Here is a 27793-nt window from a genome sequence, read left to right on the forward strand (position 1 = left end):
CCGCCGGAAGGAGCCGCCGCGAGCGCGCGGCGCGTCCCGGCACCGGCCGCTGATGGCGGCGCCGCCGACGCCGTGTGCCCGAGGCGCTCCCGCCGCTGCCTGAGGCGTGCCCGCCGCCCCCGTGCCCGCCGCCATGACCGAGGAGCCGTACGAGAAGTTCCTGACCCCCGAGGAGCCGTGCCCACTGCTCTCGCACCAGCACCCGCCGCGGGGCGGCAGCTTGAGCCTGAGCGAGGAGGGCTGCCTGGACGTCAGCGATTTCGGCTGCCAGCTCTCCTCCTGCCACCGCACCGACCCTCTGCATCGCTTCCACTCCAACAGGTCCGCTCAGCGCGCCGGGGCGGACGGGCCGGGGGTGCTGAGGGGCCGGGCCGGGCAGCGCGGGGGTCGCGGCGGGGTCGGGGCCGCCCCGCCAGGGCCGCGCATCCTCCCGTGCTCCGGCCGGGCATGGCCGGGCTGGGCTGCAGCCGTGTGTCCGCCGGGCCACCCTTCCCTTCGGCTTGCTCTGGGCTCGGCTCGCCACGTTACAGTTGACAGTGTGAGCTGGGTCGGGGTTTAAGATGTGTTTTTTTCATAGAGTCACAGAATGGTTTCGGTTGGAAGGAACCCTAAAGGTAATCTAGTTCCAGCTCCCCTGCCCTGGGCAGGCGCATCTTCCACTAGGATCAGGTTGCTCCTAGCCTTATTCCGAGTTTCTTAATTTTTGAGATTTTGAACTTTTAAAGACTGTAGGCAGCTACATAGTGGTGTATTTATAAGACTTAAAGGCAGGCCTCGCATGGACACCAGGCGGGGATTCACAGTGAGGCGACTTGGTGTCTGCACTGACTCCTGCAGAAACATTTCCACCCCACGCTACTAATTAAGGGCAAATTATTCTGCCTGTAATTTGTAGAAAAGGTCTATTCTAGAAGTGCAAATGCAGCTCTGTGTTCATAAAATCAAAACCACGGTCCTGCTTTCCTAAGAACTAATTCTGCTAATGCGTAGTATTAAGCTTAAACATAGCAATAACTTTCTTTGAGAATAATCTGAGATTTCAGTCTTCAACATAGGAGTGTCCAACATTCCTGTTCCAGACTTGCAAGATTATTTTATGAGTTATTAGTATTTCTGAGACACAATTATGAAGAGTGAATTTGTATGAAGTCATGGAAATTGCACTTTAAAAGTGTCATTCACAAGGGCAAACTCTTAATTATACATTCTTAAATGATTCAGCATGAAGAGTCTTGATCAAGCGTGATACACTTTCATAATATAGTTAAGTCATAAGACATGAGCAGTAAGATATATTCTTAGAATATCTGTAAATAAATGTGTGATAGTCACCAAATTTGCATTTTCTTAATTTTCTACATTTCTCTTTGTGTTGCCTTCCCAAGTGTGTTGCTCAGGTTTGCTCATTTTACAAGCCTGGCTTGTAACCCTGGCACATGGGGTTGTTTGACTTCTCTGGAAAAGGACATGCTCTGTCTTGCACTGATTAGGCCAATGCACTGATTAAGCCTGGCATTCACATAAGGATTTCTATTTTCTTAAAGTTAGGAGCAATTTTAATGTAGCTCCCCTTTGTTGTTAATCCAGTTCACCCCAGGGAGCAGAGCAGCTGCCCAGCTATGGGAAGGCCAGGCTGAGTGCCTCCAGTACCTGGAGTATCTGTGTAGTTTGCTGGTGCTCACCCTTGTTGTGATATGTGTGGGAGCTTTGTCCATCTGTCTTTCCTTTCATCATTATTTCATGGATTCTGAAGCTTGTATTCATGTTGAGTAATGTGCTGTGGCACCAGTGTCTTGTTCTGCTCATTGCCAGTGGATTGTCCTGCCCACAAGAGTCTGTACCAGCAAGGCATTGCACATCTCTAAGGGATGCAGAAAGGGAGGCAGGGCAAGAACTCCTGAATCTGCTACAAGGAAAGTTTTGGGAATGTCTTTAACATTGGGTGAATTCACATCTGGCCAAGTAGATGTGACTCCATCACAAACATATTTAGCTGACCTGGTATGCAGCTTAATGAGATTGAGGACCAGCCTTTCTGGTGACAGGATTGCTCAGAAGAGTGTTTTTCTAGTGGACAGGCTGATGGAACAGGAGTTGATTGTGTGGGTTTGTGTGGTGCATTTTAGAAGTGCTTTTCAAATTGTTTTGGCCATATTGCGCTGCTGTGCTGACTCATATTTGTCTCGACCTACTTTTCTCCAATATGTAAAATAAATCCAGATATGGAGCCTGATTTCATGAGCTTGTTACATTCTGGCTTACTCTCATTAGAGTAAAAAATCTGTTCTGTGAAAATTGAGTTCTCAATAGCTTTCCTTTAGCAGCAACTTCAACTAGCTTTGTAATGAGGTGAAAAAAGTGTTTAGTTTTGGCATGGTATCATTTTCACACAGGTCACTTCCCCCTCCTGCACTGTCTCATTCCAATAGCATGTCCAATGTTTTTGACATTTAGAGTTGTGAATAACAGATCCATAATGTGTTTCCTTATTAAACCTTAATTTTATGGGGGACTATCAACCTGAAATTTCTTTTTGACTTCTATTTGTTCTGAAGTCAAATTGATTAATTACTTAGTTGTGTTTATTCCAGCTTATGTGGAAGTTCAAATATCCCAGTATATCGAAAATTTTATTTTTAGATCAGTGTGTTTTAAAAACCCAACCAGCAGGAGAAAAAGGACAATTTCCATACTACAGGAGTCATAGCTCTGGGGTAGAAACTGATAATATATCAAAATAAAGATGTAATTATATTAACTGTGTATGGGTTTTTGCCTTGATATTTGTAACACTGTGTTCCCTTTGGTGTTGTCCATGTACTTTGAAAATATTTTAAAATATAATACTTCAATTTACATAATTATAACTTCAATAATCAGTGTATAATATTACTGACTAGCAAAGTGGAGATAGTTTTACAAGGCTTAAAGGAATTTCTTAGGACACATGGTGCCAAGGTTTGCTGCTCTCTAATTGTGTTGTCCTGTTTTGCAGGTGGAACCTGACATCTTGTGGGACGAGCGTGGCCAGCTCGGAGTGCAGCGAGGAGCTGTTCTCATCAGTGTCTGTGGGGGATCAGGATGATTGCTACTCTCTGCTGGATGACCAGGAGTTCACCTCTTTTGATCTGTTCCCTGAGGGCAGCGTCTGCAGTGATGTCTCCTCTTCTATCAGCACGTACTGGGATTGGTCAGACAGCGAGTTTGAGTGGCAGGTAAACTGGTTCCACTGGAACTGTAAAATTGTGTGTAGTCTATTGCATGCTGGATTTAGCTGTAATTTAAAAGTAATAGAATAGAATATTGTGAGTTGGAAGGAACCCTCAAGGATCACTGAAGTCCAGCTCCTGGTCCTGCACAGGACAAGCCCAGGAATTACACCCTGTGTCTGAGAGCATTGCCCAAACACTCCTTGATCTCTGTCAGGCTTGGTGCTGTGACCACTGCCCTGGGGAGCCTGTTCTGGTTCCTGACCAGCCTCTGGGGGATGAAGAACCTTTTCCTGATACCTCACCTTAACTTCCCCTGACCTGGCATTCCGCTGTTCCCTTGTGTCCTGTCACTGTTCACCAGAGGAATCAGTTCCTCCCCCTCCTCTTCCCCTCTTGAGCAAGCTGTAGACAGCTGTGAAGTCTCCCCTCAGTCTCCTCTTCTGATCAAACCAAGTGACCTCAGCACTTGTCTCTTTGTAATTACTGAAGCACGTATCTGAATCTTGAACTATAGAAAAAAATGTTTTGTTTAATTTTATTCCAAACTCCTTAATCAGGAGGAGAGACTGAAAGTCAACTCTCCAAAGAAGGATGTGACATATTATGGTCGGTAGGTTTTAGGGACCAGCATGTGTTTGTTGTAGCCATGAGCTGAGACCCTTATTACTGAGGATCTGCCCTGCTAGTGAAATCTGGTTATAGATATCTGGTCCTACTGACCTTTCTAGGTAAAGTGTACAAACTCTGTCATAGCTAATTTCTGTCCTGTTTTTTTCTATGCCAGTAAGAGTACAGAGCTCATTTTGTCTCACCAGAATAGGAAGATGAATCACATCCTTTTCCCTAGACTGTGCTGGATGCAGTCCTTGTTGGGTATTTCTAGTTTGTGATAGTCTTCCCTCTTCATCAGTTTTTCAAATGTGATATGCATTTTTAATATATTAAGACCTAAATTGACTTTTTATATTAAAGACTTAAATCAACTGTGAATGTTTATATAACTTTGAAATAGGCGACATAGGGCTTCAAAATTTATTGAGGAATACTTTAAAATTTTGTCATAAAGCTTAGTCAGAGCATGTAGAGTCTTTAAGGACAGTACAAGAACTGAAAACTGGTTTCAAGAAAGCTCCAATGCTGTTCCAGATGCAAGTGAACTTGAGACATGTACTGAGATCAGCTTTGAATTTCTGCCTGATTTAGTCCAACTACTGGTCTGAATTTGTATTTTATCACTGAAGTTACAAGTGTGTGTGTACAGTGCAGCCTGCAGGAACAGCTAAGGTTGGATCCCAAAGATTTAGAGCTTCACTGAATTGTGAAATTTCAATTACCCGATAAACTTGGCAATTGTTCTGAAAATAAGCCATTTCCTATGCCTTAGCTAACTGACAGTATGTTTGATTGGTAACTAGCTTTTTTATTACTCTTTGTTTTTTAAAACAAGGTTTCCTAAGAGACTTACTTGACTGGATTCGTAGGATTTTGGAAAGACTTTTTGTAGCTCTTTATGGTCTTACCTGACAGAATCCGAGCACAAGTAATCCAACTGTCCCACTTTAACTGGAAGTGCATTCAGCAGTCACATATCAGGAGTATAAATGAAACTAGCTGAAGTTCTCAGTTGCTTCCAGGCAAATGACAGTGATTTTAATTGAATTGTCTTGTGTAATTATGGAGTTTGTTAGGAATTACAGACCTACTTTAAAATTATCTTCCTTAAACTAGACTTATGTTCCAAAATGGGCAGTTTAGATTTAGGTTTGGATTGCAAAGGATAATTTCCACTGATGGAGAAGGGAAATAGTTGAAATGTGACTTCAAGCTGCTGTTTTCTTAAACACAAATTCTTAAAAAGAGGATTGATAAGTACAGAATACTGTGAATTGAATTGCTGCACTTGTTGTTTGTGGGAAGATTCAAGGGAGTATTGCAGGTTTATGAGTAATTAGAAAGAGTTTGTTAAGGTACAGAGATAATCAATGCTTTGCTAATTTGATTGTATGTTTTGAATTTTAATAGGGTTACAATGATTTACAATCCGCCTGCTGTATTCTAAAGCTTTGTTCTTCCTTTTGCATGTTACAAGTTGCCTGGCAGCGACATTACAAGTGGGAGTGATGTGCTTTCTGATGTTATACCAAGTATTCCAAGCTCTCCCTGTCTGCTTCCCAAAAAGAAAAACAAGCACAGGAATCTTGATGAACTTCCATGGAGTGCAATGACGAATGATGAACAGGTGACTTTTTTCCTATGTGAGAACTGCAATGTACAGAAGAACTTCCAATTAAAAGACACAACTTAGAGGCCATCCTGTTTGCTGTAGGGGTAAATGCAGACCTGTGCAGTACTCTTTGATTCATAAAACTAAACCTTGTCCTTTGGATCTACAGGAGGCAGTTCAATGCCTACTCAAGTTTTCACCCTAAGTTTTTAAGGATGCTCAAGGCTAGAAACCATGAGCTAGAACACATACTTGTGCGTGTTTTATTCTGTCAGTTCTTCCTTTTTTCTGTCTTTCATTTAGAACCAATAATACTTCAAAATGACTTGCTTTTCTTTGGGTCCTAGGTTGAATATATTGAATATTTGAGTCGCAAAGTCAGTACAGAGATGGGTCTCCGAGAGCAACTTGATATTATCAAAATTATCGATCCTACTGCTCAGATCTCACCCACAGATAGTGAATTCATTATTGAATTGAACTGTCTCACAGATGAAAAACTGAAACAGGTGAGTTGAGGTTTGTACATTTGACTTGAAGGTTTCAGCATCCGATTATATCTTGCAAAATCTTACCAATTGCAAAAATTGTGATCAATTTTTATGCACAATCATTAGATTAGTAGAGAGAGACACTAGAGCACAATGCTGTCAGTGACGGAAAATAGAGGTCAGAAGCATATTTGTATGTATTAAACCTTGACATAAAAGAAGACTGGTTAAATATTCTCACTATGTGTTAAGCAAGAGCTGGTGAGTGTGTAGGGAGTTATGTTGTGGACCTGGTGCTGCTTATGGCCCTGTACTCCATTTCATGACCATCAACTAGCTGAGGGTCTTCATTTGCTCACTGAATGTAAACTAGCATTTAAAATTCCAAAAGATTGGAATTCCCTGGGGGAGACCATGAATTTCATTTCTACCAGAAAGGGATAGAGAATAATACATTTTAAAGATGTTACAAGATGCCAGTTATAACCAAGAAGGGTGCCTGGCTGATAGGATAGATACATCCTACTGTCTTCTCAGTCATTGAATTATTGAGATGTGTTGGTGGGAAGAGATGCAGTGTCCAAACAAGCTGATCTCCTAAATGTTGCACTGATAATAATGAAGATAAAGTTGAAGATGGAAAACATCCACTGCTTTTATGGGCTTGGTCCATTTCATATTTCAAGCATTTTTTAAGTGTCATATTAAAGTAGAAAAGTGCTTCTTTATTTGCACCCACTTTTGTTTGAGTATACCTAGGCAAATAAAGGGATTTGATACATTAAGTAAACAACTTAGTTCAGTTAAACTTGTCTGATATTTCAGTTTGATGTTAAAAGAAGACCATATTGTTACATAGTCACAAAGCTGACAGGCAGAAGAGACAAGAGCCCCCCCAGCCCTTGCTGCTTTTTTTGCTTCCTTCCATAGTGAAATTTCACAAATGTTAACTTAGTTAAATTCTCTGTGTGACTCCAGATGTCTTCGGATTTAAGCAGCCCCAGGATAATGTTTTGAAAGCCTAACTGAGCTGACCCAATAACTTCATCATTATTAGTAGGCAGATTGTGGTTTTTCCATGATAAGGAGCATCTCAGTGCAGCAATTATCAGGCTATAGTAATTTTGCTACCTCTGTTCTAAAGGTGAGAAACTATATCAAGGAACACGGACCTCGCCAGCGCTCTGCAAGGGAGAGCTGGAAGAGGAGCAGCTACAGCTGTGCAAGTACCAGTGGTGTGAGTGGTGCCAGTGCCAGCAGCAGCAGTGCCAGCATGGTCAGCTCAGCAAGCAGCAGTGGCTCCAGCGTTGCCAACTCCGCTTCCAACTCCAGTGCCAACATGAGTCGAGCGCACAGCGACAGCAATTTGTCCACAAGTGCTGCAGAAAGAATCCGGGATTCAAAAGTAAAGTTTCTAGTTATGTGTATCTGTATGAATTAAGCTGTCTTAACTCCTGAAGCTTGCTCATGGGATCTTACCTGGGATGTTTGTCCTGAAGGAGTTATCTAGCTAAACCAATGATCCAAAGGAGTTTAAACTTGTGCTCTTCCCATCACTTCTAACCAAAAACCTGATGTTTGTATGTAGTAGATATTTCAATTCCTTTTGTTTAGGATAAGTTGAGTGGGATTGAATAAGGGCTTATGCATGTAACTGAAGAAAAAAATTGTTTAAGAGTGATCACTCTAATCTAAGCATCATTTCTGGACAGTACAGACACCCTTAATTGTTTTTGGTTTTTTTCTCAACTAGAAGTTTCATCAGACTTTTTGAATCTTATTTATTCTTTGAGCCTGTCTCATGAGATTTCTTGGTGAGAAGATCCCTCTGAAGTGTTACATTTAAAGTAGTACTGTGGCACTCCTGTCCCCATAATTTTAATTTCAAGTTTGAAGGAGAGCGACGGTTCTTTCTTGCTCTTGGGTTTGTTAATGTAAGACTGTAACATTTCTAAATAAAGACAGGGTTTAGCAATAAAGATTCCTCCAATCAAAGACTGGACTATGCAACATCACAGGGTTATGTGCCTCATAATTCAGTTGTGGTAAATGGTCTTGATATTTTGATATTAGGTATGATTTTGGATGAATTTTTTTACACCACCTCTGAGAATTCATATTTGATATTTTTCAGAGCAGATGTTATTTTAGCGGTTAATTTATATTTGCCAGCTTTGGAGATGTTTCTTCTAATTTACAGAACAAAATCTTATGTTTTGTCTCTTCTGTATTTTGACAGAAACGTTCCAAGCAACGGAAACTCCAGCAAAAGGCCTTACGGAAGAGACAGCTGAAAGAACAAAGACAAGCTCGAAAGGAAAGACTGAGTGGATTATTTCTTAATGAAGAAGTGCTGTCTTTAAAAGTGACTGAGGAGGACCATGAAGGAGATGTGGATGTTTTAATGTGACAGGGGTGAATTTATCAGTGTTCTTTCTAAGCCTTAAATGTATTATCCTTATTGTTTACATATATTTCTTGACCAAATTTTGATTGGTATTAACAATACAAACTGGATCTTTTCTCAAGTGTAATTTTGCTAAGAAGGTCTAAGTATTGAGTAACTTCAGCTTTTTGAGACTAATTTTGCAACAAAGAATTCAGAAACTTACCTGTCTTCTGATCAGCTGCTGAATAGATATGATTTTAAGGGAATTTGAACTTGGCTAACATGCTAACTTACTTGCACGTAAGTCTAGGGGTGCTTTTGGATGACACAAAGCATGCATTACTATGCTTCAGCTTTTTTAGGTTTTTTTTCAACTTAGATTTAGTATTACACTTGACTTTTTCTGTCTTCCTTTCCCATTATTAGGAAGATTGTTTAGCATGAAGAAAAATCTTTTGCTCTATGGGGCTTACTTCAGCCTTGCTCTTGATTTTTTTCAAAATCAAAGTACTGTTGATACTTTTCTAAAAGTTGTGATTTAACTCAAAACTACACAGAAAACAAGAAGCAGGACATCTAATGCAGAGGATCTGTAATACAAATGCTACCTAATAATGTAGTTCTTAGGAACCAACTAAAATTTAAAAAAACCCCTCAAAATAATTGCAAGCTTAGTCTTCAGAAGGTTATTTTGCTGCTCAATATCTTATGATCATTTCTAATGGATCACCAGTACATCCCTAGTATTTCTGTGAAAAAAATTCCAGTAAGAACACATTTATGTATTGAAAATACATTAACCTGCAATTAAGTTTTCTAGGAAACTACTTAAAATATTTAAAAACACTACTGGAAACAGAAGTGCAAACAAGTGGCACACAACTTCAGTGGTTTTCTTCCCCAGAAGCATGTCTAAATAGTTTCATATTGTTGACAGGAGAACTTAATTAATGCAACTGTACTTTTAAAATTGTATGTTTAGCTGAGATTGCCTTCTGTGTGAGTTGTTACACCATGACATGATCAGAATTCTCCTTTTGTTGTCTATCAGCATTTGAAATTTCTCATTATAAGAAAATTATGTAAAATTTTGGCTTTCAGGTAGGCAAATAGTAGTAGTTTCAACCTTTTTCTTAATTCTGACAATCTTTAAGCTGATTTTAGTCTTTTTCTTGGAACTACTTTTATAGAACTCCTTCCCCCCATGGCTGAGATAAAAATGGTAGTTTCTAAATTTTAATGTGAAATTTAAAAAATTATAAAAGTATTTTTGAGTTCTGAATTTAGGAAATAATTTTTTATTATGTTGATCCTTCATTACATTAATTTTGCTCTTAAATTAAGGAACTTAACAGTTTAGTGTGGCCACAGGTGTCTGTAATTGCAGGATATAGCTCAATCCTGCAGAATGCATGATCAGCTTTAGGACTACTGACATTAATGTTCCATGTCCTGCACAGACTTATTAGCCCTTGCAGTTGAAGTATTTTTCTTTCAAAAGTAGCATTCCTTTTAGCCTCAAAATAAACTGACTGGTAAAATACCTGAACAATGACCTCTGAAAAGGTTTTGGTAAGAAATAAATGAGGTCCATACTCAAACTAATATGTTTGAACTTACTGCTGCTCTACAGCAGGTCCCCAAACTTGGCCATTCACTGACTGAAATCCAGGTAATGCCATTTTAAGCTCATATTAGCTGTCCCACTAACCAAAAGTGTCTGAGACCTGTCAGTATTTGCTTGTACTGTGCTGGTTGATGCCTCCCTCCTGTATAATCAATACTGAAAACTTCTTAACACTATACACTTTACTGAGAAATACAATTGACTTAAATCTGGAGCTGCTTTTAAATAGTTTGTATGGAAGATAAAATTGAATTTCTATCAATTTGGTTAGTTGTTAAACTCTTCCATGGTAATAGATGAATTCATCATTAAATACTTCACCATGTGTACACTGTCACAGTTCAGTACAACTTTTATTTTCTGCAGTGACATTGAAATGTGATTGAATATTTTTCTGAAGAAAAATGCACACTTTTTACTGTAGAGAATTGAAACTCTGAATTGTAAGAAAGGTGCAATATCTCAGTGTGGTGGAGCATGAAAGTGTGTCACTTTATTCTGTTTCAGCAGTTTTTCAGAGTTCAAAATGCCTCAGGGTTTTGTTGAGAGAAGACCCCATCATTTTGATGAGGTACATTTCATTCTGCTCACCTGTCTGCTAGCTTCCAGAGATCATGAATTGAGGGAGGATAGTATTTCCATCATAGTGTGAGCATGTAAGTATAAATTATTCTAAGTGATTAGATGAGTCCAGTTGCTCATTTGTTACATTGGACAGAAAGGTCCTGGGTGCCAGAATAGCTGATTGTGCTGTGTTGTCTCCAGCACTTCAGTCATGTGTGTGACAGTTAAAATGGTAGAAGAGAGTGGATTTCCAGGGATTCCATGCTAGTAATTTATAACTCTGTGATCTCATAGATCCAGGATGCTCATAAGAATACAAAGAATACAAAACTCTGAATGTTCTGGTAAGAGTGCAGAATAACATCTTGCTTACCTTGAATGTTCTTTGCCAAGTACTCAGAGACATAATGCTGTCTTTTCCTGATCTCAGAGGATCAGGCCTGAAGTGACTCTGGGATTCCAGAGTTCTCACACACTTCTACACATTTTTTTTTTTCTTTTTGCCTTCTCATCCTCTGCAGTTCCAGTGACATACTCATTTTGTGGTGGAGGGAGTTTTATTTGTCAGATTCATGTTTTTCCCTGCAGCATGCTCAGTGCTTACTCAGGAAGATCCCATCCATGCAGTTTTAAGAGATGTGGAAATGTGGCACTTTGACACGATTTTGTGATGGGCTTGGGGGTGTTAGATTTAGGGTTGGAGTTGATGATCTTTAAAGGACTTTTCCAATCTAAATCTATGAATTTTTGTGAAATGCCTCTGGAGTTAGTCAAACAGTTGGAATTTCAGTGGAATCTGGTTTTGCTGATTCTTTTTGGCCATTGTGGCTAAAGGTGTAACTACTGGGTTCTGATGAAGAATAACAGACTGCTAAAATAATGCATCCTTATTATGTTTATTTTTTCTTAAAAAATAAATCAAACTCTTGCTTTTTATTAATAGAGAAAACATATCAAGCTTAAAAGCAACACAGAGACACACAGGAAAAAGCTCATAGTTACATGGCTTCATGGTACTGAAACTGTAGGAACTTTGTACCCACTGCAATGTGAATATAATCAATTTACACCTGTAACAATTACAGTTTGCTTCCAAGGTAACTTTTTCTCTACAAAGGCTTAGAAGGAGCACTGAAAGTCTGATTGCAATAGGACTGTAAACAAAAGGGAGCATTATTTTCTAATATGATTTTTAAATATGAGGAAGAAAGCTGCCTCACAAACTTGGCTGATTTCTGTGTATAAAATGTCATAATTTGTTATTTTTTTTTTAATCTGGGAAGCTGATAAAAAGATGGTTACAATGTGCTCAGTATGGGGTGCTTACTGGGAAGAGCAGGAAAAGTCTTTGCAAGACTTTCTTGGGCTCAAATTTTAGTTCTCTTATTGTGGTTTGAAACCTGTGAAGATCATTCTCTGGGGAGAAAACAAACCAACCAACCTGCTTGAACTTACTTATATGCATTTGCATCAGAGTGCATCTACAACAGAGAAAGATAAAAATGGCAATATTTACTGTTCATCTATGCTGAATGGCCTGAAGCCATTTCTTTTCTCCTAACACTTTTCAGCTTTGAAATCTGTTGATGCATTGGTCTATAAATATTAATAAACTTGACTGTTTTGGGAGCTTTTAAAGTTCATTAATATAAGCCAGATTTTTATGGCAAGTGTTGTTAGATTTATTGGTTTAATGTTCTTAAGCTTACTGATCTTGCAATTCTTGGGCACAGAAAAGTCAACAGTTGTCCATTTAAGGATTGCAAAGATTAGTTTATTAATTTATCAAGGGCAAATCTAAGTAATATTCAAAGTTTGTCTATTTTGACTGTTAACTCTGATGAATCATATTTGCATTATCTCTCATCTGGCTAACTTTAAAACATTTCCAAAAGACAAATAAATTCTTCAATGTAAAAAAAATAACTGTAATATTGAAGCCTTGAATATAGTTAATAACCAAAGCAAGGGGAAGGTGGGGGGGTTGATTTTTTTTTTTTTTTCTTTCTTTTTGTTTGGGGAGAGATGAAGATATAGACTAGAGTATATGGTATTGCTTAAATTGAAGGGGTTTTTCCTCCAGGTTCTCTGCTAATTGTATTGCTAAAATGCACTTTTGTATAGAAAACCATTCTCTGTACATTCTGTATCTACACAATGTTTATAGAGATTTTTCTGAAGTTGTCAAGGATATACTGAAAGCTCTGATGCTGTTGAATTCAAGTTTTCATTGTATTTGAAAATAGTTGTGTGCATATTGAAATACAGGTTGGAATTAAAATTAATATAGCAAAGATACTCTTATGAAACAATGTGCTATCTTCTTCAGAGCAGGGGATTCGTACACAGGACCTGTGGAGTCACTCTTCAGGCAGAAAATACAAATAAAGTGGCACATCTTAACTGTTCTTCATGGCAGAAAGCAAACTGTTCCCCCTTAGCTAAAGGGGTTTGTTGACCACAAAATCTGACAAGAATTGTTTCATAGGGAAGCAATTAATTGTTGTGAATTGTATAACCCAAGGTCATGTACTTAAAGCTGTCTGCCCTTTGTTTTGATTCCTGTGCCAGAGGTATTTTTATATATATGCTCAGCACCAGCAAGGACACAGCAGTCTTTGCATAGGCAAGAGTGAGGACACTTGCCAGCTTATATAAGTTGTCTCCCTGAACAAAATTTGCCTTCTGCAATACTGAAGTTTGAATTGTAATATTGCAAAAACTCCTTTTTCCCCTTGGAATCCAATAAAAATTCTGAAAACCTGAGAAGAGGATAGCTGGCATAGGGATGTGTTCCTCAGCATGCAGAAAGTTTCCTGCAGCATCTCAGGGATCTAAAACTGCCTTGTTTGTCTTGATAAGGTTGATCAAATTCTTCTGGGAGTTGATTCTCATCAAACACTGACAGAAGTTAAAACTGACCAAGTGTTGCTATCCCAGTTTCTGTAGGTGTCATGGGATGGAGAAGGACAGGGTGAAAAATGCTGCATATTAACAAGACACAGCAAGTCTTGTCAAACTGTGAAAGATCTTTAATTGTTGTGGACAGAACTGTGGAAGCTCTTGCTCTTGTGGCAGCAGCCTGCTTGTGTGTTTATTCCATTTTCACCCGAAGGTGAGTGACAGTGTGGAATGTTCTGCAACAAAATCCAAACTGAAATGTTTCTGAGGACCTTTGCCCATTGGGATGTTCGCGTGTAAGGGCTGATGTTTCCTTGGAAGCACCCAGAAGCTGCAGGGAAGCTGATGATTACATTTCTGATTCCCAGCAACTTTCCCAGGCTGTCCTTTTGCAGCAGTTTGTTATCAAGCAACTGGCTGCACGTGTGAGTCTGTTCTGCTGACAAACAGCTGCCTGTCACCAGGGTTACATGGGCACAACCAATGGGGTTATGATTCTCTTATTAGCCATCCTTAAGCATTTCTGCATTTCTCTCTCAAGTGTAGCCAGTTTCACTGCATTAAGGAAGTCTCATTTGATGGCCAAAAACTATTGAGGCACAAGCTGAATGAAGATTTCCACACCTGGAAAACTGATTGATAAGCTTGCTTTACTTAATTGACAGAGAAACTGTTATTGGTTATGGGCTTGCTGTCCTAAACCCACTCTTACTATATGAGCCTGAACTGTACACCTCATCCAAACATTTCCCAGTGCAAAACTAGTTACAGATTGGTTTCCTGAGACCCTTTATATGTGTTCCTAGAGATTCTGTGCTCTACAGGGTAGAAAACATTTTTTCATCTCCTTCTAGAACATTCATCCATTGAAAATTGTTTCTCTAGTGCTGAAATCAAATTAAAATTTAAATTTCCTCCATGCTGCAGTGGCTTACACCTGACAGCATCACTGGTGTAAAAACTTATTTCTGATAATGCAGAACACATTCCTGAAGCTGAAGCATGATAGTTCATCGTGGCGTTAGAGTCTTCCTGATCCTACTTCAGCGGAAGCGACTGCACTGTTGCTACCAAGTTTCTCTGAGGATTTATTGCAGTAGGTGCTGCTGGAGTGTGCAGCGCTGTGCTGATTCTCACTGGTACCTCGGCCCGTCTGTTGTCACCAGGGGGAGCACTGTGGTCATTTACCAGATTTTGAACTACACCTGCTAAAGTTGCTTTGCTACAAACGCTTTTCTTTATTGGGTCCTGTCCTGTTACAAGATGTTAGGGGGATTTGCTTCTCCTCTTATGTTGTTTTTGAAGTAGGGATCTGTCTGTTAAGGATTAGTTTTACAATAATAACATTTCCAGTGACTAAGGGAAAAGTTAGCTTTTTCTGTTCATGGTGATTGCTAATTCGTGCCTGTTCCTGCTTTGTGCAACTCAGAGGTGGAAGTACACTCCAGTTTAGTGCTATGTATGCACTGTGTTGCTGTTTAAATTTCCTGATTTCTGTTTTGAATTCAGACTTCCTCACTGGGGGCTGAGAATTTTAGAGTTGAAAATATTAGGTGATGATAGAAAACGAGCAGCCTGCTTATAATGTGCTGAGTCTCATATTGTACATAGCTGTCTGTCCCTGGGAGGCAGTGCAGAAAAGATGTAGCTTGACTAGCTTTATTTTTTTAAAAAATAATAACCTCTGGATTGGGCTTCCTTTGGATCAAAGGAAAGTACTGCTTCAAAGGGAGCTGTTCTTTTTCTGTCTTTGCTTGTCTGATTGTTATTGCTAACTTTCAAAAACAGTACTAACTGCAGAGAACATGTGAGGAGTTCTCCCTGGTTTCTTGGGTTCATTCTTGGAAGTCAAGCTTTTAATGGTTCTGTGAAGAACTAAGAAGGCTTTGAGCACTTCTGTGAGATTGCAGAGCCATCCTCTTTTGTGTCAGTAGCTGTCATAAAAACAGTAGCAGATTCTAAAGCCTTCAACTGTAGGATATTTCCCCTAGGGAAAATGTGTGTCCAAATACTTTTGAAAGGAGAGAATAAAGTTGTAAATTATAATCACAGAGTAAAGAGATTTAAAATGTGGCATATAGCTGTTTATATCTACAAAGCTTGTTTTTCTTGACACCTAGTTCCTGTCTGTACTTCCTGAGAACAGTAAAATGTGAGTACAACATGGCAGGTCATTGCAGGAGTTGCTGAAAACATAGTTTTAATTCATTATAGGCCATCCTTCTTATTTAGGTTATTCTCATTTCATGGTATTTGTTTCCTTTCTTAGTTGTTTAAAAGTTGATTTAGTCCTTGCTTTCTTTGTTCAGTGTAGAAATAAATAATTAGTCACAGGGTTTTTTTTTTACTTCCTGTTGTGCCTAGTAGAAGCAAAGGAAGAGCTGAAATTAATTCATTTTAATAGCTGGTCGATTTTCAGGTATGAACAGGATCTAAACATAGTTTAGATTATTTTTTTGGTTTCATGTCTCCTGCGTTCCAGAGGTACTTAAAGATGAAATGCACCAGTTATGATCTTGAGGAGCACTGGAAGTATAGAAGAACTCTGATGATGGGCATATGCTTTGAGCAATAAATGCTCCTCATGCAGGGCAGGTCTGTGCATGTCCAGAGATTTTGTTTTTGATCTTGCTCCAAAACCAGAGCACAGTGGTGTGTTCACTTCCTGGCTGGTGCTTTCTGGCAGGAGCAGTGTCAGCTGCTTAGCAGTTACTATAAATTCTTTTTGCTTAGGATCTCACAACTCCTGGGTGGTTCTACTTGGCAACTCTTCCCTGCTCTTCTAGGACACAGACCAGTTTGGGACCTCTGTATCCCATCTCTGTTACTGCTGAACAAAGCAGAAACATTGTGTGTTAGGAAGGTCTAAAAACTTGTGATTATGGTGCTAGGTGACTTTTACCACACACTCAGAAGTATATTTATTATATTCAACTAATTACTAAGGAAGTAATTTGATTCATAAAATTGTCATGTATTTATTTAATGTTCTTTAAATCACGTTTGATATGCAGCCAGCTCTGCTTTAGAATAGTCCCTCTCAGGTAGTACAGGGGACCAGGGCCTGTCATGCCTAGGATTGGTACAACCTTTTACTCTTGGTAGATGGAAATGATCACTTTAGTGACAATTTATATTGACTAGTTCTGTAGGCAGATAAAAAATGCATGAGTTTATATCAGTATTTAATTTTATTAAATTAAAGGTGAGGGAAAAAGCACTATGGTGCTGCAAGCCTTTATGAAGTAATAGAGAATATTTTTTATGCGTAATTTTTAAATAAGGTGAGTTTATTTACCAAATAGAAAGTATTCACAGTGTGTGTTTGACTTATAAACATGTTGCATGCACTTCCTCCTGAAACAATTTAGGTCATAAAACTGTTTGTAGAAGTTACAAATGTTAGCCAAGCAAAAATGAAGCAGTCTAAAATCTTAGCACAAACCCATTTGTGGACTGATAAACCCATTTGTAGACTGATAAAATGAGTGTAATTTATGGTTGAGATACCTTATTGGCATATGTATTAAAGTTTGGGGATATGTCTATTTTTCTTAGTATTGCATTAGATGTAATTTCTATGTAATGCTTCAATTCATTTATATATTTGCACAACAGACTGTCAGATAAAAAAGTGCCAAAATGTGTATAAGGAGGTCATCACTTTAGCTTAATTGCACACAAATTTCCTGCAGACTCTGATGCTTAAGACCAATAATGAGACTGCTACAGCTAGAATAAACGCATTAGCCTATAAATTTAGAGCTTCTACCTGCTTTGTCAAGGGAGAATCATCTCTAAATGAGCCTAGTAACATGGATTTGTGATTAATCATTTTACTTGGTGACTCATCTATGATCACAGTACAACAAAAATGTCATGTTTGCTTAGTGGCATTAGCACAATTTATCTTCTCTACATTCAGAGAATTGCCTTGTTGTCAATGTGGGACTGGGAATACAGCTGAGGAGTACTCTTGTTAAAGGACTTCTGATGTCACTTTACCTAAAGCAGAGTATAAACAAACAAACAAATATTTTATGACTGTTCCCTTCCTTGAAATTTAATTATTCTACTTGGTCAGGCCAAACCATTTGCACTAATGATCTTGAATCTGTAAAACAAAACTAATTTAACCTTGAAAACTGGTGTTATTCAGGTTGTCTCTGAGTTTTTATTTTTAAGGCCATCCCTACAAGTTGGCTCTGTTTTTGAGACCATTTTGCTCTCCTTGTTGCAGAGTAAACCCTGCTCATTACTAGAATGCTCAGGGCTCATGGACTTCTGGATGTCATGTTTGCATAGGTGTTCTCTAACCCACTCTTTCCTGACCAAGGAAAAGTCTTCCTTTCAACATTCCTCCACCCTGGCTTCCTGAGTCTGAGATTTCTGAGGGTTGGTCTTGTCAGTGAAGACAATATGAAGATGATAAAATTATTCACTTTGAATGTCAAAACTGAGAAAGAGGAAAGTCAACCCAACACCCTCAGAGGAAATTTTGGTTTAAAGAGCAAAATGTACAACTAGAAGCTTTGGTGAGAATGAAGAATTCACACCTGCCCTGTATTGCCTGCTCAGTGTCTAAAAGGTCCAAGTTAAATCTCTGCACTGGGAGTTAGGTTAAAAAAGGTCATTAATACTTGCTTGTATGCATAAATATGGCTGGTTTCTGATTATGCATTTGCAGGTTCAGGGTTTTTTGTGGCTGTGGAAGCTGAAAGTTATCTCTAAAGGAAGAGACACAGTCCTGCAATTTCATAACTGCATCAGTGAAGCTTTAATAAAAGCACTACCTACAGTGAATGCTTGCAAGCTTGGATAATACATCTGGAGAAGGCATATCCATATGATAAAACCTGAATTTAAAGAAGAGCCAGGGGCTACTCCCTTGATAGTGTTGGTTTTTTCCTTCACCTTTACAACTGAGCCTGCTGCCTCTGTGCTGTTTAGTGGTGATCGATGTGAACATGCTGGAACTGTTTACATGAAGTGAGCTGAATCATTCAACCTAATATTCATTTGTTTGACTAAAGCCTCTTTAGAGCCACTTGTGATCTGATGACTAACGTGGCACAAAGATGCTAATGCTCAGTGTATACATAAATCATTAACTACTTAATTTGGATTTGGAAACCTGAGGCAACAGAATGCTCCATGGAGAAGCAGCTATATTTATCTCTCTCCATCCTGAACCACCTGTCTCCAGAGACCTGGAATGCATTAGAAAAATTAATGTAGTGACTGAAGTAAATCTAGATCCTCTGTTCCAGAAGAAAGCAGCATTTTTTGCAACTAGAAAAGCATGGAAATCTAGAATCTATTCTGCTGAGAGAACAAAAATTAACTTGAGCAGTACTGCCAGAAAAAAGTAAGAATTGAGAAGAATCTGAGCCTGGCTATAATTTTTTTAAAAAAATATTTTTGGAGGTGGTCTAGGTAAGAGTGTTAGTGTAAGAGAAAAAGGAGTTTTGGTCCCTCTTTAACTCTACAGCCTAGAATTTGAAGTCTCACTTTAAAATGAGACCTGAAAGTCCCACTTCAGCAGTATTTCAGCCCATTCCTGAAGGCATATTTAACTACATTTCTTTAGTGAAGTGTTTTGGCACTGATGGGGAAAGTGTATCTTCCAAACTGATAAACTCACTTGCTGGATGCATGTGATGTGAACAATCTTCTGCCATTGAGGTTCCTCTTCTTGTCACTCTTGTCTTGTTCCTTCCCCCTGCTTAATGAGCCGTGTCCCCTGACTAAAGTACCATAAAGAATATTATTGATAATGGAGCCTAATGGAACATGTGACTATGCTGCTGCAAACTTCATGAAGGCAAATTTTGAGGCTGGTTATATTTTTATAAATTGCCAATGAGATTTCATAATGGTGACAGTGAAAGAATTCCATTCTCTGAAGCTTTTCTTTATCTTGTGTTACTTAAACAGGTTAGATGCTTGTATCTAAGTATGCATGGAGCAGCAAGTTGATCCTGTGTTCATTCCTGTAGTCTAAGATGTGTTACTGCCCAGTTCTTAGAGAGGAAAACACAATGCTCTGAGCTAACCTGGATTCTGACATATTCTGAAAGGGAAGCAGGACCTTCCAATATTCTTCCTGACTTAATACTTTTGCTCCTTCTTTAATACTACTCCACTGCCAGATTGGACCTGTTTTCTTCATTTGAGTTGTTAATTTGATCCTCTTGTATGAGAATCTGCTGGCATGTTGGTTTATTTTGAATTTAAGCCATGTTGTCACTGTGTGTTGTTAATGATGAGTGTGAGTGTTTTCAGGAACAAGGATTTTGTTTGCTATTTCAGTGGAATGTTGTTTACCTGAATGGAAAACTCAGCCCACCAAATCTGAATGTTAGACACACTTTTTATGTAGTAAAGCAGGCATTAAAAAAATTATTTTGCTTTTAACATCAGGTGGCCTCATTTATTCCTAGAGAATAATTTCTTAAATATTTTAGGCAGATTCTCTCAAAGGGTTTGATATGTCCTAGATAAAATGTTTGCTTCAATTTTAAATAGATAACATCTAAACTCTACTCCTCTAGAATTTATGGTACTATAAATTTGGAAAAGTGTTATGTAAATAAAAAAGTGTTGGAGGGCAAACAGGAATTATCACATGCTGCAGAGAAATCAAAAAATCACTTCAATTTAAGGATTTTACCAGTATGCTTTTATTTAGCTTGAAAGGTGGAAAGTCAACTTTAAGGGGAAAGTCAATATTCTCACAAGAACTTGCTTTTCTTTATTATATAAGACTTGGAGATTACTTGTCAGCTACATTAGTTTATAAAGTCTGCTTTTACAGTGAGTGATATGTACACTTTTGAAGAAATAGTTATTTTCCAGAGATAGCATTTTAATTTTATTTCAAATATTGAATGAAGAAAGCTCCAAAGAATGTGCAACAGTAAAATAAACCTTTGCTGTGTTCAAGACTGTAATATAAGGGGTGGGTTCTTTTGTTTTTAGAGTTGCTAATAGCAACTTATGTGGCGAACATAAGTACAGCAATTTAAAAGGACACTGTGGTAATGTGAATTTCTTCAAGTAGTTAAATACTAATGTCTTTCACCACATCAATGTCAGCTCTGCTCCCAGTCAAAAGCTAAGGACAAATGAACTTACCATTTCCATTTGCTTTTCTGAATTGAAAGGTTTTCAGAAAGCTGACAATAGCCAGTCTAGTCTGTAATTTTAACTTGATTTATTTGAATTAGTGAAATCTTCAGTAAATACATCTGGGTACACTTCTTAAATATTTCCCCAGAAAGATTAAACATCTGTTTACTTTAACTCCACTAGTGCTCACAGACTTAATTGCAGTGCCTGACAAACTCTTCAAGAAAGGAGAAGTGAAGAAAGAGGAAGAGAAGGTCACTCCTGTAGAGAGCTGTTGCCCTGAGTGGGAGCACTGCTCCACCTGCTCACCTGAATGCCAGGCAAGTGTATCTGTGGGAAGTGTAGCTGAATAATTTACACTTGATTGATCAGTGATCAGGAGGAGTATTTGTGTTCTTCTGAAGAACTTGCCTTTCTGTGTGGTGTTCCTAGCCACATGCTGCATCTATGTGCACCTAAGAGTGGCTGACACTCATGTCCTCCACCTTAATCTGCATTTGGGGTGACTGGTTAACAGAAAAATAGTTAAAGCAAATTTTAAATGGGAGTCCCATGTGTAGTGTCAACGCAGAGCAGACCTGTCAGAAGAGCTTGGCAATAAAATTGAGTAATTGCAATGTACATCCTTGAGGTGGAGTTCTACCCATGTTAAAATCAATGTCAAGAGTTTAGTTGATTTTAGCCTTGGGTTTATTTGCTCTTTGCTGCTGGTAACCATGGTATGGCATGCATGGCTCTTAAAGAAGAATATGCACTGTTGTCTTAGCTTGAGACCTTATTACAAAGGCTGTGGAAGTTGACAGCAGGATTTTTCCTACCCACAGCAAGGTCTGGACTTGGTGATGTTGAAATGGAAATAAAAGGCCTGTGCTCTGTCCTCCTTCATCTCTGTAGAATCCCCCACTAGCTCTCTCTAAGCCATCCTGCTTGAAATGGCAGAGACAAGTGCAAGTAATCTCCCCCACCACTGGCACTGCTGCCCTCTCAAAGATAATTCCACAGGCCAAATGTCTTGGGTTGACCCAGAGGTATTTTTCAGAGTCCACCTTTAATTCTCTGTTTCCTGCCATTGCTGCTTGTTTTGTCCCAGGAATTCTCCCTTTAAAGAAGTAATACCCTGTCTGCCTGTTCCCTGGTAAACTCAGCAACACAAGTAAAGAACGTGAGACACACAAAAGATGCCTTTTGAAACAGAAACAAATTGCTTAAGAAAGAATTCTTGCAGACTGGAGGCTTCTCTGTCAATGTCTCGTGCAGTGCTTTCTCTCTGGCTTTGGGAGGCACATTTACAGACTGGATTCAAGGAGTGAGGAGCTGGCCTTGCCGATTCAGTGCACCATTGTAATTGTCCTTGAGACTTTGCTTGGCTGCCTTAGGCTCAGAATTGCCTTCATGGGCCCTTTCAGTGTTTCTAAACAAATCTAAGCTTAACTGAGAATATAATTCCCTACCCTGGTAAAGTTTCTGGGAACTTTACAAAGGAGAAGGTATGGTCAGTATTTTGAAAGATGTATGAATTTTCTGCTATAATTAGATGGAATATGGATATAGCATTAGAAGTTCAATTAAAAGCATGTCGATAAAAGGCAGTTGTGTGCTACATAAAAGATTCTTTTGTTGAAAACTGGCCTGAGTTACGACTGTTTTATACACATTAATTTGCTTTGTACATACAGAATGGAGCTGATTGAACAGCATGATTGTCTGATGAGAGCTGAAAAGCAGCACTTGCTGTAGGTAATTTAAATTGAGCCCTATTATCATTTACGGATTTATTCTGCTTAGAATCAATAAGATGAAAAAGGGTCTGAAAGCTTTACACTAATGCTAATCACTTCTGGGTCAGTAACTCCTTGTGTTTAAGTTATGCATTTCTTCTCTGTATTCACAGAGCTACTTGGAAAGTGAAATATTATAAATATCTTCCACTGAAGAGAATCTTCCCACTTGTACTTCACAGAGCATTCAGCATTGATAAATATTTTGTTGTACTGAGAAAGTTCCCTGAGAGGGAAGTGACACCAGCCAAATGAACAAAAGAGATGCTCTGGAAAAAAGCTCAGCACAGAATGCCCTGAGAAATTTGTTATAAAGCAGCATTCTTGGTGGCTGGAGATTCAACTTGACCCTAGGATGCAGAGCAAAGCTGGGTTTGGGTAGCTGCAGTCATTTCACTTTCATGACACATTTCATTTCACCTTTCATGTAGGACCAATTTTATTCCTGGATAATTTTTCTTTTTAGAGAGGTATCACTACACCCAAGACAAAAGAGAAAAGCCAAGAGAGGCCAGAACGAAGATGATTTTGGTAAATATATGCAGTTAAGAGGGAATACAATTAAAGGAATGTATGTGTATAAAGCAGAAAAAAGGTAAAATAACCCTGAAAAATCAACTTGACAAATTCATTTGTCCAGTAAGACCTTGGTTACCCCCTTTGGGGCTGTGCTGGAGCGTTGTGTTTGGCACTTCTCTGTGCTGTGCAAAGCAGCAGGGTGAGTGGTGCTCTTCTCTCTGAGGACATTTTGCTTTGCAGACAGGACAGAGTGTGGCAAATGGAGAAGTGTCTTGCCTAAGACACATGGAGGTGCAGGGGCAGAGTCAGAAGTGGAATTCGTCCCAGTTGAGTGTCCCAGGCTCTGAACCCTGCTGCATCTCTGTTCAGGTACAGGAAGGTTAGTTCTGCATGGTTAAACCAGTGGGGCTATAATAGCTGTAGACCATATTCACCACTGTTGAAGCTTGTAGCAGTGAGACATGGACCGTCTTGTTCTTGTTCTGAAGAGAATAATTTATTGCAAAAATCCAGGCCATTTCATGCTGTACTCAGATGCTAAGTTTTTAAGTATTTACATTCTTGTGACAAGATAACAATATGCCCTGGCTGCCTGCCATTGCAGGTGTTGCTGATGCCTACTTCCAACCAATCAGCTTTCTGATCCTGCAGTGTTCACCTGTAACCTTGACCAGTCTGAACCCAAAACAGGAGGTGACCATACTTATACAACTGTCGTGGTTTGACACTCGCTAAAAGCCAGGCACCCACAAAAAAAACATTCACTCATTCTCCTCTGCTATAGTTGAGCAGAGGAGGGGGAAAGAAGAACTGAAGGGCTCATGAGTTAAGCATTAGGAGAAAACACTAAAGGCAAAGCAAGCTTAAATTTAAAAGGTAGAAAGAAAAAAAATTATTGACAGAATTAAAAGAGGATAATAAGAACTTAAATAAACCTTTAGAACGCCTTTCCTCCCCCTCCAGACCCTCCTCTGACAGCGCAGGATGTGAGAGTTTTGGTCAGTTTTCCACTCAAAATCTTTCTTCAGTTCACTTCATTTTCTTCTGCTATGCCATGGGAGACAGTTCTTTGTGGACTTTTCCAGCGTGGTTCTAATTTTCATGAGTAGCAGTCCTGCCCGACCTGCTGTAACGTGAGTCCCTCCCACAGGCAACACAGTCTTCCCAAAACTGCATGATGTGGGTCATTTTAGTTCATGGGGTGCAGACTTTTAAGGATAAGCTGCTCTAGTTTGGAAACAAGGGCTCTCTATCTCTGGAAACAAGAGTCTTCTCTCTCTGTTTGTGTTTCCCACTAGATTACAGTTTTTCAGCATCCACCCGCTCCAACATGAGCACCTTTTCTTACAGGCTGTGAGTGGATCTCTGCATCCCCCATGCATTTTATGAATTACAAGGGAACAGTTTGTTGTATTATTGTCCTCATCAGGGCTTGCAGAAGAATCAGCTCCAATATTTGGAGGACCTGCTCCCCCTCCTTCCTTTCATTTCCTTAGTGTCGCCATGTTGTTCTCCTCAGGTGTCCTCTGACTCAGAAGAAAATGGTTGTCCATAGGTTCTTTTGTTCTCAAGTTCTATGAATTGAAAAGTTCTTCTGGGTTTTGCAGGTTGGTTTTGATTTCATTCGAGCTCTGTATCAGGGAATCATTTGCCATGCCATGGGATGGCCGCGGCGCCTCCCCACCCCTCGGAAGAACTGGCTGTGATTCTTTTCTTTTACTTTCTTAAATTTGTCATCACAGAGGTGTGGCCAGCTTCTCTAATTGGGCCAGCAGCATGTCCATCTTCAGAGCCATCAAAGATTGGCTCTGCTGGACACGGTGGAAGCTTCAAGCAGCTTCTCTCAGAAGCCACCTCTGTGGCTTCCCCTGCTCCCACCAAAAAACCAGGCTATGTTAAACCAACACATCAGCTTCTTTTCTAGGTTATGTAACTTGTTTTTTACTATTCTCTTAGCAAACCTTTCCCAGAGTTCTTCTCAGTGAACAAAAGTGACAGAAAGGAGCAGAAGTGATCAGAGGCCTGTAAGGCCATTATTTGCTAAGATTTTTCTTATCCACTACAGGAGCTAGTTGCCAAGTCTTTGTTATTTCATCAACTAAGTGGCTTTCCCTTCTCATGCTGAGTTTCCCCAAATACCTGAGAGTACTACTTTACAGGTTTAACTTTTTTTTTTAAAGTGTTTTAGAAAACACATGGTAAACTTTATATTAAAATGGGCTGGAGCAGCTAATACAATCTCTTGCAGTAAATAGCTATAAAAACATCAAAGGTTTTGGTAACTGTTAGCCATATATTTTGTAATGCCTATTGTATTTCCATTTTGTTAGTTCTATTTAAAGAGCAGTATTATCATGCCCCATTTCCTGTAAGATAGTTCTATTTGTCTGCTCTACAGGAGGTAGGAGATTTTAGGTCCAAAAGAAATTATCTCTCAGTAAATTACTCCTAACTCCATTACGGAATACTAAGTACTTTCCCCTTACTGTGCGAGCAGCTTGAAGAGATAACACTGCAATTTATTTATTTGTTTTGTCCCACATATATAGGTGACACACGAACTCATCTGAGCAGAGACAGTGATAACTGACAGGTACATTAGATCAGACACATATAGCAAAGTTTACTTTGATTATGTAGTAAGTGTCAAGATGTACAGTAGCTGATGTCAGTTTGATCTCCCTTATAGCATATAATGGCTTGTCTTCTTCATGGTTGAATGGACACTAATTTTTGTCTAATAAGTAAGCTATCACTTGAGTGTTTTAGAGAGTAGACAGAGTTTTTTATCCTTCTGAAAGGGAAACCATTCGTGAAATTATTTTAAAATTTGTTTGGATTGCTTGTTGTATTCATTTCTCTCCTTCTAAAGTCGCCTGTTTACTCAAAGGTACTAAAGGTACAATATTTTCTAAAGACCTGCTGTGAATCTGTTGCATTGTGTATGAGACCTTTCCATATTGAAATAGTAGCAGAGAACAGAGTATTTTTCTGTCTGTTAGTTTAGCTGCCAAACTGCAAAGTCTATATGTAACACCTTCAAATTTTAAAGGAAGACAACAGTATTCTGACAGTACAACTCCCATGGTTCTCCCCTGTAGATAATGCAGGAATTATCTAAGACTGTAATTTTGTAGGTTTGTTTTATTATTACCATGCAGCCATGATTTCAGTTGAGATGTGTTTACAAAAATAACTTTTAAATATGTGTTTTGCAAGGCATAATAACTGATTAATAATGGACTTAAACAAACCTAAAAAAACCCCAGACCCTCAAAATAACACTGGCAAACTCTGGAAGTGAAGAGTAATATTCTGGGGTGTCTAACATGGCTTATCTTCCTGGCACGAGGCCAGTTCCAGGGGAAAAAGATATTTACAACAAAAAAAAAAAAATTCTAAATTTTGGGGAAAATGCCAATTAAAACCCCAACTTTCTGGCTACTAAAAGCATAATAGTAATTATTAACATCTCTAAACCCTGTGCTGTTCACAGTATATATCAGTGGGACCAGAAGATCTCAGTTCAGCATGGTTAGATCTCATTGAGCTGGTTTAGCTCTAATACAAGTAATCTATGGCTCTCATTCCACAGGCTGCTGAGGCCTTTTTTGCCTTGTATGTTGGAGCTAGGTATTTTCTTGTTCTTCTTGTTCATTTGTTTGTTTTTCAGTCTACAACTAGATCTTTTTTTAGGTCATTCCTAATGTACAGGAATGTTCTGTGAGAAGCAGTGGTGTGGATACCTGGAAGATTTAACAGTGAACAGAGATCAAGTCAGAAGTGGGGTGTGAATAATGAGTTTCTGAGTAGTAACAGCGGGGATTTGAGAGTGCTTGTAGATTTGCTACAATAATCAAAGTTTCTTTCATTGTCAAATATGTTCTTCCTAGATATGCATGCCTAAGAAACACTGGGGTTTTTGAATGGCCTTCCCTGATTTTTATTTCTCCAGTCAAAGTGCTTTTCCACAAGCAAAATGCTGAACACTTCAGTGTTAAGTCTGTAGTTAATTTCGAATATTTGACTGCAGCATAGCCATGCATTTTTGTCTTAAGAACAGTTATTCTTGAAAATATTTGAAATGGCACCTTCATAAGGTAGAATTCTGTAAGAGTCAATAGTAGTGGCCATGCCTGTGCTGGAAATAATAAATGAGGTTCTGTCCTGCCTTCTCTGAGACTTGGGATGAGAAATTGAAATGCAGGTTGGGTTCTTTTTAAACTAAGAATTTTGTGAATGCTCTAGTAATGCTGCTTTTTATTTTTTTGTCTTCAAGGCTGTGTCTTGGCAGTCCTTAGTACTTGCCATCCACCCTGCTTGGGGAAGGTTATTTGTTTTACAGCCAGGGCTGAGCTCAGAGCTCACCAGAGTCCCAAAGCAGAAACCCTGCTGTTGAGCTGGGAAGCAAGTAAGAATCTCTCCCATTTGCTCCCATGTTCTCCAAACATAGCCCCCTCACTGCTTTGCTTTCTCTTTGCACAGCTCTGTACAAAGAAGCTGAATGTACACAATGCCAAACATCACCTGAAAACTTTATTGCTGCTGTCAGCAATTTCTCTACTAGTTCAGTTTGAGAGAGCACAAAAAGAGAGGGGTAAGACTGAGATGTTCTGATAACTTACTGATGAGAGTGTCTCATACATTAACATTTCAGCCTGCTTCACTTCTCTTCCTATATTCACTTTGGGATATATAGAAAATATGGCTATAATAATGCTGTCCTTTCTTGTCTTCTTTCACAAACATTAATCCCACGATTTTTTATCAGTACAAAATAACCCTGGAGATAGGGCAGTCTGTGGATCAGCTTCCATGAAACTAGAAAACTGAAATTATTGTGTTTAATTGCGTGTGAAAGTCAACTTTTGTCAAAATCTCTAGCTGTGACTGGGTACTTACAAAATGCAATGTATTCTTTTCTTTAGCAGATCCCCTAAATACATTTCACTAGCAA

At 39.0% G+C, this 27793-nt stretch overlaps 1 protein-coding gene across 1 annotated transcript; it reads left to right on the plus strand.

Annotated features, from left to right (window-relative positions):
- The first annotated feature begins 71 nt into the window (after window positions 1-71).
- On the plus strand, window positions 72-12811 carry FAM199X (family with sequence similarity 199, X-linked). Its single transcript, XM_033072294.2, has 6 exons — window positions 72-321; window positions 2996-3215; window positions 5302-5451; window positions 5784-5945; window positions 7072-7332; window positions 8167-12811. Exons 1-6 carry the CDS (start codon window positions 134-136, stop codon window positions 8335-8337), a joined length of 1152 nt encoding a protein of 383 aa, XP_032928185.1. The 5' UTR covers window positions 72-133; the 3' UTR covers window positions 8338-12811.
- Window positions 12812-27793: the final 14982 nt, after the last annotated feature.

Source organism: Catharus ustulatus, chromosome 14 (genome assembly GCF_009819885.2).
Source record: "Catharus ustulatus isolate bCatUst1 chromosome 14, bCatUst1.pri.v2, whole genome shotgun sequence".
Classification (NCBI taxonomy): Eukaryota; Metazoa; Chordata; class Aves; order Passeriformes; family Turdidae; genus Catharus; species Catharus ustulatus.

Excerpts from the sequence above, each read along its gene's own strand:
- FAM199X (XM_033072294.2), top strand. The coding sequence starts at position 134 with ATGACCGAGGAGCCGTACGAGAAGTTCCTGACCCCCGAGGAGCCGTGC. Across the intron at positions 5,452-5,783 it reads CAATGACGAATGATGAACAG|GTTGAATATATTGAATATTT; the intron begins GTGACTTTTTTC and ends TTTGGGTCCTAG. Across the intron at positions 5,946-7,071 it reads CAGATGAAAAACTGAAACAG|GTGAGAAACTATATCAAGGA; the intron begins GTGAGTTGAGGT and ends TCTGTTCTAAAG.